We start from the raw sequence: 11129 nt of genomic DNA, 5'->3' as shown, positions 1-11129 counted from the left end.
GCATGATCTGACCCCTATGCTGGTGGTTTGACACCCCATGGCTAAGAACAAAGATGCTGCCAGGCTCTCTCACTCTCTCTCTCTCTCTATATATATTTTTTATAGTTTACCGCACTCATCAACAATTTATTTTTTTTATTTTGAGAAATATTTTTTATTAGAATTTTCTTCCCCTGCAGAAGCATGTTTGACTGATCATAATTCAGCAAATCATGAAATAAGTGTCTTGCAATTTTTGACTGTTTTCTCCTTTGAACCACATGAATTTATATTATCTTTTAAGTGCATTTGCATATTTGGTACCAGTCAGGGATCTGCCAGGCAAAAAAAAAAAGCTGCAAAGAATAAAAGAGAAAGGGGAAAAGTCAAAATAAATTTTAAAAATAAGGAAAATAATAATATCCCTGGTAACCGATTGAAAGACTTTGTGTGGGATTTGCCGGGGGGGGGGGGGTCACCTCTCAGCTGCATTTTCAAGAACACATCAACAAATGAAGTCTTTCTGCTTCCACAGACTGAACATGAATGCCTTGAATTTCCACGGCACGTGCAGCGGTGGAGTGTTTCCCGTCCATCACTCAAACTCTGCGCTTTTCAACCACCACCAGCAGATGGCGCAGCAGTACCACATTTACACCGCAGCCGGTCCCACGGTGCACGCGCTGTCTGTGGCTGAAAGACTGGCAGGTTAGTGAGGACAAGAACCAGCTCTCAGCTACCAGGAAATCACCACATCGAATCTCAACGTTTTATTTAACTAATTAAAGCGGCATTCACTCGAGCAAAGGGCTGATAATCTGCAAAACTGGATCTGTGTCTAGATCCGGATCAAACTGCATCCCGTTTATGAATTAATGATAGAAAGTTATTAACCGAGTAATAACTATTTTTAACAACAATCAATTTGCTCTTTAATTTAATAAAACTAATATTTTCACTAAGTTTTATTTTTAAAAAGGTTTGTTATTTTTGCTTAGTTTGCTAATAAACAAACAAAATTGTAAGCATTAGTGTTGCAGATAATGTTGTGTGTTGGGGGGGGGTGTGGCTGGACATTTTGGTGTTCTTTTCTTTGCTCTCCAGGTGGCATGAAAACTGATTTGTCTGTGGAGAAGGTGCTGGCTGAAGAGTCCTTCACCCTCATCAACATCATGTGCAGCACCTGTGAATGGTGCTCACGTGCAACCTTAAAGACTTTCAGCAGAAGCACATAATTAGATGGTGTTCTGCATTTAAGCCATGTGTGATTCAAGCAGAATTGCCAGGAACTCGACCTTGTGATGTTCGTTTGTGAGACGCTGAGGACCGCGCCTGGGTTTGACACATCGAGCCTGTGAAGCAGGAAGGGTGAGGGACACATGCTGTCAGCACACATCAGAGGTGATTAATTGTTTGACTACTTGTTGATAGTAGCTTGGTATTTTGTTACGCAGTATATTTAAATTGTGATGAGAATTGTGCAGCTTGCTTCTCACTGCTGTGGCGTGCGGACAAGTGATCCTCCACCTGTTGTGAGAAGCTGCTCATTGGCATAAAGCTTAAAATACAGACCTGAATGTGTTGCTGATAGTGTGTGTCTTTTGAAGGATATTAGTTGTAACTGCTGACTTACCTCACCTCTTCTATCCTTCGCAGAGAGTCGGTTTGTCGTGTCCACCTGGGGGGTGTTTGGCTGTAGCAGTGAGTCCAGAAGCGCCGGGCTTCGATCCTTTTGGGCGCTGGAGAGCGTGCCAGCCTTCACTCCACCAGAATGATGCAGTTTTAGTTTCTACACTTTATTATGCACCAGAGGGTGAAACAAATAAATTGTTTTTGTTATTGGAACCGCTTTCTGGTTATTTTAGCGCTGGGTTCCGTCAGACGCAGGTCCGCTCCTCAACCCGCGTCGACACATAACAGATAATTAAGAAAAGAGGATATTATGGGGTCGTATTATGCAAAATGTGCTTTTATTTGCCTTTTAGAGACACATATGGTTAAATATACCCAAAGTCCAACAGCTCTCTGACTCTCCATAAACAAATGATCCTATCAGCAAACTAGACCGGAAATAGCTCATTTAAAAATGAGTTTGTTATTCATCATTGCGCTGCACAGAATGGAATTCCCCAGAATTGTCAGTGGAGGGAGGCTTTCTTCTACTTTGCACCCTTTACTAAACATGGTTAGCATTAGCCATGTTGTTAGCTTGACTACATTAGCAGAACTTATTTTGTGCTCTTAGTTTTCTAACAAATCAAACTGCTCCATTTGAAAACTGACATTTCTCCGTGTAAAAGTTAGCTTTTTACTTTGGTATTCATACGAGCTTAGCTCGCTCCATGGTAGATGAAGGCACAAACCCGAAATGACACCAAAATTCAGTCCCAGTAGCCCGACAACCGGCCTTTAATTGGGCCAGATACTGGCCTCTCTCTCTTAGCCTGTGATTGGTTGGCGGCCGAGATGCTGGCTTCAGCCCGTGCGTCAGCCTCACGTTGATGTGGCACAAGCACTGCTCTCCTATTGATCGCTTAGGAGAGGGAATTCCAGCACTGCTCTCCTACTGATCGTTTAGGAGAGGGAATTCCAACGCTGCTCTCCAGTGGTTGTTTAGGAGTGGGAAATCTCACTCCAAAATGGAGGCCTGTATCAGACCAATTCATAGCCGCGTGTGCCGAAAAAGTGCTGATGTCCACGTCTTCCGCAATTCCTGTGCTAGTCAGAGGACGTCCCGGATAAAACACAGCATCCAGTTTGGAAATTAACGGCACATTCCACTGTTACAGGAGTTTTTGTCATGGAAAGAGGAGCGGAAGAATTCTGCGCGTTGCGGTGGAGCCGCATGGCGCAAAGCAACGCTGTGATGAAGCCTCACAGGACATGTTCTGGCATGTCCAGGCTCATCCACAATTTCTCGGTTAGTCACACGGCTGAAAACCCACCGACAGCTGTCTGAAAGCCATCTCAAAGCCGTCCTGTGAGACCAACACGGAGGTGGTTTTGTGCCGCGAAATGAACAGCTCCGTGGCGCATCCGTCCGCTTTTCTTTCCATGAAAAAAACTCCTGTAACAGTGGAATGTGCCGAAAAAGTACTGATGTCCACGTCTCCTGCCATTTTTGTGTAAGTCAGATGACGTCCCGGATCAACAAAGCCTTCACGTTGGAAATGATCTGGTTGTTTCAGCGGGGTGTGAGCCTGTCGATCGGCGCTCGGAGCGCGGCGCGCTTTCAGCAGCTGTGGGCGGTCTTTATACCGGCTGAGCACTTCTTAATCTGTGTAATCCCCATAAAATCGTCCCTGAAAGCCATTTGAATTTTCCAACTGGTTACCACCTGGAGGTCTCTCACAGTTTCTGGAAAAAATTGATGCAGCAAAGCTCCAAATCGTTCAGACATTTATTCGCAATAAAAATCCGACGAGAGGGGTGGACCACTGCTCACACAAAGCCTACTCACAGGTGAATGACGCAACCGACAGGCGTGAAAAAACTCACGCATGCGCACGAAGGTTCAAGCTTGGCTGATGCAATCACACGTGATTCAAATCCATATGGTTTTTGAAAAAAATAAAAAGGTCGGATACTTTTCTAACAGACCTCGTACATATAGCGATACATGACGATAGTGATGATACGATGCGATATGATTCACCCCTGTTCCTGATTCAGTGGGATCTGATATGTATTTGATGGCGATTCAGTTCCGTACAATGCGATACGATGTGTTTTGGTGCGATACGATTAAGGATTCGTATTGATAAGATTTTATCTATTGATTCTGCTTATCGGCCGGATTCCTTATCGATTCCATTATTAATACCTCTTGTGAATTGTCTGTGTATTAAAAGTAGGCTTTGCAGGTTTTCTATGTCAACAACAACGAGTCTTAAAGTAAATAAATATGAAATTGGTCACTGGATCCTTGATCTCTGGACATAAATAAAAATCAATAGAATCTGTACATGGTCACTGGATCCTTGATGTACATGATGGATCCTTGATCTCTGGACATAAATAGAAATAAACAAAATCTGTAGTTTTTGTCCAAAGCATTTCCTTTCAGATACTGACACAAATATAACCCTATAAACTCTGAGCTGAGCTCAGCCGGCTGCGCTGCACATCAGGATTTAATTCATAAAAAACACAGGACATCTCAGTTTAGGAAAAAAAAAACCCAGGTTTGGTCAGTTGTAGTTTGTTTGTATTATAACGTTTGGAAAGAGGTGTCATTTGACTTAAAATGCCAATTCGCTCTGAAGTTATTAATTCTGACCGAAATCTGCGCAGCTCTTTGGAGTTGTGCACTTAGTCCCACAAAACAGAGGATATTATTATTATTTCCTTTAGCTGATGGACAACTTCAGTTTACGCATCGGCTGGTGCTCACGGCAGAAGACTTGTTGCTTCTGAAAGCAAAGCAAAGAACCAGCGAACAGTGGGTCGAAATGCTTTGTTGCTTCAAACACACGGCAGACCCACTGCAGTCTGCAATCAACGTAGAAAAATCATTCTTTTCTCGATAACCTCCCTCAAAACAATGGTCGCTCTGGTGTCCCGAACCATCCGCGGTGCATTCAATGTGCCTCGGAAAAAAATCGATGCAAGCAAGCAGCAAGCGATCCAACATGATTCAACCTGTCAGTTGAATTGATGCACACTGAATGAATCAATGCATTCACATCTGGCACGTCTTGTATCTAGATACCAATTCATATCGATTAATCTCCACATGCCAAGTGGCGACTATATAGTGACAATTTTGTTGGTGTATACAGTGGTCCCTCGTTTATTGCGGGAGTTACGTTCTAAAAATAGCCCGCAATAAGTGAAATCCGCAAAGTAGTCAGTGTTATTTTTTACAATTATAGACGTTTTAAGGCTGTAAAACCCCTCACTACACACTTTATACACGTTTCTCAAACAGGCATTAACATTTTCTCACTTTTCTCTCGTGTGTAAACACTCTCAAAGTTCAAACCTTAGTAGAAAAATAAGACCAACCTGTTTTCAGGCCCAAACATTTTTTTGAGAAATAAAAATAGAACGTTTTCCTACAAATAATTATGATGGCTTTTAGAACTAACGAATTTAATTTTAACGATCAACCTACGAGGTTGGACACATAAGAAATTATTAATAGTGACTGACCAGCATTTCACAGTTCCTCTGACCGCGCCTCTTTGTCCTGGTGCCGCACCGCTGTCGCGCCTTTTTGCACTGAGTCACATCTCGCTGCAGGTGTCTTTTTCCGAGTGAAGAACACAGTTATGGGTAGTTGTTGGCACTCTTTTTTCTTCTGAGCGAGAAGATTCTTATAAACAGACACGCAGAACACAATTGCGCGTACTCTCCCTTCGCAGTGCTGCGACTGGCCTGCTTGATAAGGACGCAGAACACAATGCGCTGTTAAAAAAAAAAAAAAAAAAAGCATGCAAAATTGGACTAAAAAATCCACGAAACTGCGAGGCCGCGAAAGGTGAACCACGATATAGCGAGGGACCACTGTATTGTGGTATTTGGGATGGATGAAAGAAGCAACAATTTCCCATTTTGACAACGCATCGGCATGTCGTTTATTTCTCCTTTGGTTCACACAACACACAGACTTTATAGAACAGCTCGGCCCTCCCATTAACCACATGGGTCCTGACAGGAAAGCATCAATGAGACCGAGACACTTTGGTATGCGCTTTACACATATCAGCGCTTTGTCACATGCATAACAGGAGCAAACATTGCCCATTACCCACGCAGGGGTCCTGATGGGAAAACATCAATGGGTCCCAGTCACTTTGATATGCGCTTTGCACATCTTGACGTGTTATCACATGCAAAACAGGGAACACACTGTAACCACATATGCCGACCCTTGGTATGGTGAATTATGTCCATTATGTGTTGAATGTCCATCGCATGTGCTCCCCACAGAATTCACCATACTGGCACGTAGCTAGGTAGATGATCAGCCCATGCAGGCCGAAACGTTCAAACGGTATCCGCAGGTGGGACAAGTGTTCTGTTTGGGAGGAACTGGCCACAATGATGTTGTCCAGGTATACAAACAGGAAAGGAAGGTCATGTAACACAGAGTCCAGGAGGCGGTGGAAGGACTGGGCAGTGTTCTTAAGGCCAAACTCCATTCTCAGGAACTCAAACAGTACAACAGGGGTGATCACCGCTGTTTTGGGAACATTCAACGGGTGGACAGACACTTGGTGGTATCCGCAGACAAGATCCACCTTCAAGAAGATGTCCGTAACCTCCAAGTCTGCTGAAAAATCCTGGATGTGGCGTACTCTGTAGCGGTTTGGTAATCACCGCAAGGGCACCACCCGTCGCCAGGCTTGGGAACCATGTGAAGGGGCTACACCCATGGGCCGTTGGAGTGACTGATAATGCCAAGGCGTTCCATATTGTCGAACTCAGCTTAGGCAATGCCGAGCTTGGCTGGGTCAAGATACCTCGCCCGGGTGTACACAGGTGGGCCCTTGGTAGTGATATGGTGCTTTAATCCAAGCTTGTTGGCAGAGGATGAAAAGGTTGGCTGTGTGAGTGCAGGAAATTGCCTGAGCAGACAGTGAAATACGTCAACATGCGAAAGCACTCTAGACAGTATGATGGAGTCCACACCACTGAAGGTACAGCCGAATGAACAAAAGGAGGTGGCGTCCATCATGTGCCGGTTTTTGACATCCACCAGTAGTCTATAACTGCACAGAAAATCCCCACCCAGGAGAGGGACAGCGGCTTTAGCCGTGATGAAGTCCCAGCTAAACCTCTGGCCACAAAACACAAGTCATCATGTCGAGCGCATAAGTTCGTATGGGGACGCCATTGGCGGCTGCGGGGGGGCAAAACACATACTAGGTTTTCCAGTCTGGAAGGAGGCAAAATGCTCCTCTGTGCGCCGGTGTCACACAGGAAATGACGGCCGGAGAAGGTGTCTTAGATAAACAGTAGCCTGTCAGTGCGGCCGATGCTCATGGCCTCTACTGAGCGGCGGTGTTCTGTCAAGATGAGCTGCCCTGTCGAATTGATATCCCCGTAGCGCAAATTGACTGTTACGTGTGCCGAGTTGAGCTCCCTTGTCGAGCTGAGCTCCCCTTCATCTAATGACAATATTCTGCTTTAAAGACAGCGTGTACATGTCAGTCTTTACTTTTTTAGATCGAAAAGACAGTTATTACTGGATTTTTATGTAAAGACAAAACTTACGTGGGTTTTCTTCGGTAGGGGAGCTCATCTCGACTGGTGATCATGTCACTTTTAGATGAGCTCCACCGCACAACTGTGCATGCGCACCTCACCCATCAAGTTGAGCTCACCCACCGAACAAAAGTAGAAAACCCACATAAGTTTTGTCTTTACATAAAAATATAGTAATATGTCATCTCAATTTTAAAAAAGTAAAGACTTGCATGTACACATGTCATCTTTAAAGACGAATATTGTCATTACATGACGGGGAGGTCATCGCGACAGGGAAACGCACATGCACAGCTGTGCAGTAAAGAGTGGTCAATTTTCCAAAGGTCCTTGATCTACCCATGTGCACCGAATACTTCCATCAGCAAAAATATCAAATCTAATCTTAGCTATAGGGCCTTTCAAATTTCACAAAATTGAGAAAATTTAGTTACTACTGAAATTCAAGCATTATAATGTAGGTTTCTTTTTGTAACCTGTTGCAAAATTACAGTTCATTTTAATGAAGAGGACATATTTTTCTGGGGGGAAATTCCATTGTGAATATTGTCTTTTCCTTCATTGCCGTCAAGTGCATGTGTGTGTCAAGTGCACATGCGTGAGGTTTTGAGATCAATTGTGACCCATCTTACATTAACATCCATAAGATTTCCTGTAAATCACTTCCAAATCTACCAAATGTTGGTCATAACATCTGATCCCTTGAATTTCTTCCTCAGGGGTTGAAATTCTAAATTGTTTCCACACAGCATGAATTTTGATCATATTGGCAATATCATATTATGAATCCCTTATCTAAATGCCAAGGATTAAAATCATAGTGGTGCCACAGAAAATTATTTTTAAATCTTAAAAAAAAAACACAGTGGCACTATAGCTTTTTAAAATAGTGACATTTAATAGGAATCACTTTATTCTACATGTCTCATTCAAAGTTTTACCAAAAATAAAAGGCTTGCGCTGTCCAAATTCTGTTAACAAAAATTCTACACTCCGAAACCTTGAGTGACTCGGCTGAGACCAACAGCCATGTGACAAAAATACAACTCTTCAACAGGCTGAGACTAAGTAAACAAGCTGGAGCATTTTTGAGTTCTACCTACTTCTCACCATGATTCTGTTTCCATAGAAGTGCAAGACTTGCAGGTGCAAAGAAAATGAACCCACACTGAGTATAAGTGGGATAGGACAGAAAGAAAAAACTTTCAGTGTGTCTGATTCATCTGGAAGAATAAAACTTACACAAACGCATATTATACTATGAATTTATACTTTAAAAATGTCAGCCAATAACAGAAGATAAATCTTTATTCAGCAGCATAGAAAGCCCAAGTCAGTCTAAGTAGGTCACCTCCTCTGTGACAAATAACACTCAGTTACTTAAAACCTGGAGCAAATCTGCTGCTGAGCCAATTTTGACAATGCTTTTGTTATTATGTAATTTCCATTTTTTTAGTTTCTGTTTTATCCGTCCTGCCAGAGCTTATTCTAGAGGCTCGCTATGGCAACTATCAGAAGCAGCGTCGCAGCCGCACAGCTTTCACTGTGCCCCAGCTGCAAGCTCTGGAAAAAGCCTTCCAACAGACAAAGTACCCAGATGTCAGCATGAGAGAGAGACTGGCTGTCTGCATCAACCTGCCTGAGGCTCGCATTCAGGTCAGGATGTCAACTGAATTTAATACCGCATGTATGCAAAAGAAAATTTGGGCTTGAAAAAAGAAAGCTTGTTGCATTTCTGTTTTGGATCTCTGCAATAGTAAGTTTGCATGCATGGAGCAAAAACAAAAGGACTTTATCTTTACACCCATCAGGTCATATGCAACTGATTCATTGTTTTTTTCAATGTGGGTGACAACAAACAAACCAAAACAGTGTCCCTTCATGTTTCAAATTACTAGGCAATACCACCTGTGGGCAGGAAGACGGGAAGAGTGATGGCAAATTGACATTTGACCCCAATGACCTTGACCTACACCCTAATGATTAACCTCTGGCTGACCTTGTCAGGACATTCCTGGAATCCACCCAAGTGTGTGCCACATTTGGTCCAAATCAAGATGAAAATCTTTTTTTTTTTTTTGCCCTTTACCAAAACGTAATCTTTAAAGGCAATTTTTGGGTCAACTTTCAATGACATAACAAGTTTGTTAGAAATCAGCTAAAGAACCTGGGAGGAGTAGGTCAACAATAAGGCAGGCAGACATGACCTTGGCCTCACTGATTGACTCTTGGCAAATTTGACCTTTTTGAGCAATTCCAGAACCCACTTCAACATATGTACCAACTTGGTGCAAATTGGAGGCAGGGGGAACCTACATTTTGACATTTGACACCAGTGGCCTTGACCCCAATTAGAGAACTTTGGCAAAATTGACCTCACCTGGGCAACTCCAGAACCCACTTCCATATTAGAGTATGTGTAAAGTTTGGTGCGCCTTTCAAATATGTATGGTCACGTACATGCATTTTGGCTTCACAGTTCTTCTAAGCTTTTCTGTTTGGATAAAAAGAGGCAGATTTAAAGATGTTAAAATGATTTATGTGTAAAGAGAATAACTTCTGTTACCTTCATGATGTCATGCAGGTGTGGTTCAAGAACAGGAGGGCAAAGTTCCGCAAAAGTCAGAGATGCTCCCTGTTCTCTAGAGACCAGCACAGTCTGGAGGAAGCACTGCAGTGCACCAAGGTGGAGGAAGAGGAAGGGAGGACCGCAGACAACAAGGACGTCACTACAAGACACGGGCAAAGCCACATCCTTCCTTATCCACCCCAGCTTTCTCTGGGTGAGAAAGACCGTTCGACGGCAGCAGACTTTGAGGTTGCACGGTGCCCTGTCCAGTTGCATTCTCCTCCACTTTTCCCATTTGTGACAGCGGAGCGATATGGCCACCAGCCTGTTTTAGGACGGCTTTCCCCTGAGCTCACTGGCTCCTCGGTCTTCTGGCCGGTCATGCAGCAGCACACCGCTGCCCTGAGTGTTTTGCCGTCATCGCTTCATAAGAACTGTGGCCTCTCCCTTCAGATGGCTTGTTCCAGTAACAGTTTGCCTCACCCTCACCTGGGGGTGTAAGTGCACACCTGTAAATATGATCAGCAGGTCAGGAGTTCAAGTTTGTATAGACCTGAAGCACAGAGGTGCCTTCTATCTCATGTAAGCTTGACTACAAGCAGAGCACAGAAACACACATTTCTGTTGACTGAGGTACAGAAGTGTAAATGAAGAAATAAATACTCTAAGATTTTTGTTAAAGTAGATGAAGGCTAATTTGTCTAAATGAATGCACAGGGTTGCTTTACTTAGTTAATATGACACTGCATGTATATGTCTTGGATCATCTGTCGTGTTTGAGAATGTGCCAAACGATGTTTTTTTCTATTTAACATTATGCCAACAGACATTATATAGCTGAATGCCTTCAGTAACAATGAAGTCTTAAATGCACAAAGTCATTTTATTGTGCTTACACAACATTCCTGAATTGTGAAAACAGAAATGTGAAATAGTCATTCTTTTTTAAAACTTGTTTTTCACAGATTTTTGAGAAAATAAGAAGCATTGTTAGTATAATATGGGTCTCACCCAAAATGAAATAAAACGAGTAATAATTTAAAAATAAATCTTTTTGTGGGACCCTGTGTGGAGGTTCTGTGACCTGTGACCTCATGTGCTCACGGAGCTGTCTCATGCCATCCTGTGGGGTGGCTGGGTATGCCCTCTCACTGGGATATTGCATGCCATTGGGTGCTCTGTACACACACACACACGCACACACACCTTACCTTACACACATGCACACATGTACAGTGGATATAGATATTATACATCTACACAGCCTTGAGCTTTTACATATTGTCATTTGTTTATGCCATTTAAAATAAATAAAATTCCAGCTTGTCTAGGTTATTATTTTTAAAATGATTCCCAAAGAGAAAACTCA

General features: G+C 43.0%; 1 protein-coding gene across 1 annotated transcript; it reads left to right on the top strand.

Moving 5' to 3' along the window:
• Positions 1-517: 517 nt before the first annotated feature.
• zgc:101100 (uncharacterized protein LOC445169 homolog) lies at positions 518-10368 on the top strand. Its single transcript, XM_034179181.1, has 3 exons — positions 518-687; positions 8672-8847; positions 9743-10368. The coding sequence occupies exons 1-3, from the start codon at positions 522-524 to the stop codon at positions 10259-10261; spliced, it is 861 nt and encodes a 286-aa protein (XP_034035072.1). The 5' UTR covers positions 518-521; the 3' UTR covers positions 10262-10368.
• The last annotated feature ends 761 nt before the right edge of the window (positions 10369-11129 follow it).

The sequence above is a fragment of the Thalassophryne amazonica genome, chromosome 10 (genome assembly GCF_902500255.1).
Source record: "Thalassophryne amazonica chromosome 10, fThaAma1.1, whole genome shotgun sequence".
In the NCBI taxonomy this organism is placed as follows: Eukaryota; Metazoa; Chordata; class Actinopteri; order Batrachoidiformes; family Batrachoididae; genus Thalassophryne; species Thalassophryne amazonica.
The sequence above is the reverse complement of the archived record's forward strand: the minus strand, read 5'-3'. Positions and strand labels throughout refer to the sequence as shown.

Bases quoted from the DNA above. Each gene is read 5' to 3' on its own strand.
- zgc:101100 (XM_034179181.1), top strand. From the start codon at position 522: ATGAATGCCTTGAATTTCCACGGCACGTGCAGCGGTGGAGTGTTTCCC. The intron at 688-8,671 runs GTTAGTGAGGAC...CCGTCCTGCCAG, and splicing joins TGTGGCTGAAAGACTGGCAG to AGCTTATTCTAGAGGCTCGC. The intron at 8,848-9,742 runs GTCAGGATGTCA...ATGTGTAAAGAG, and splicing joins TGCCTGAGGCTCGCATTCAG to AATAACTTCTGTTACCTTCA.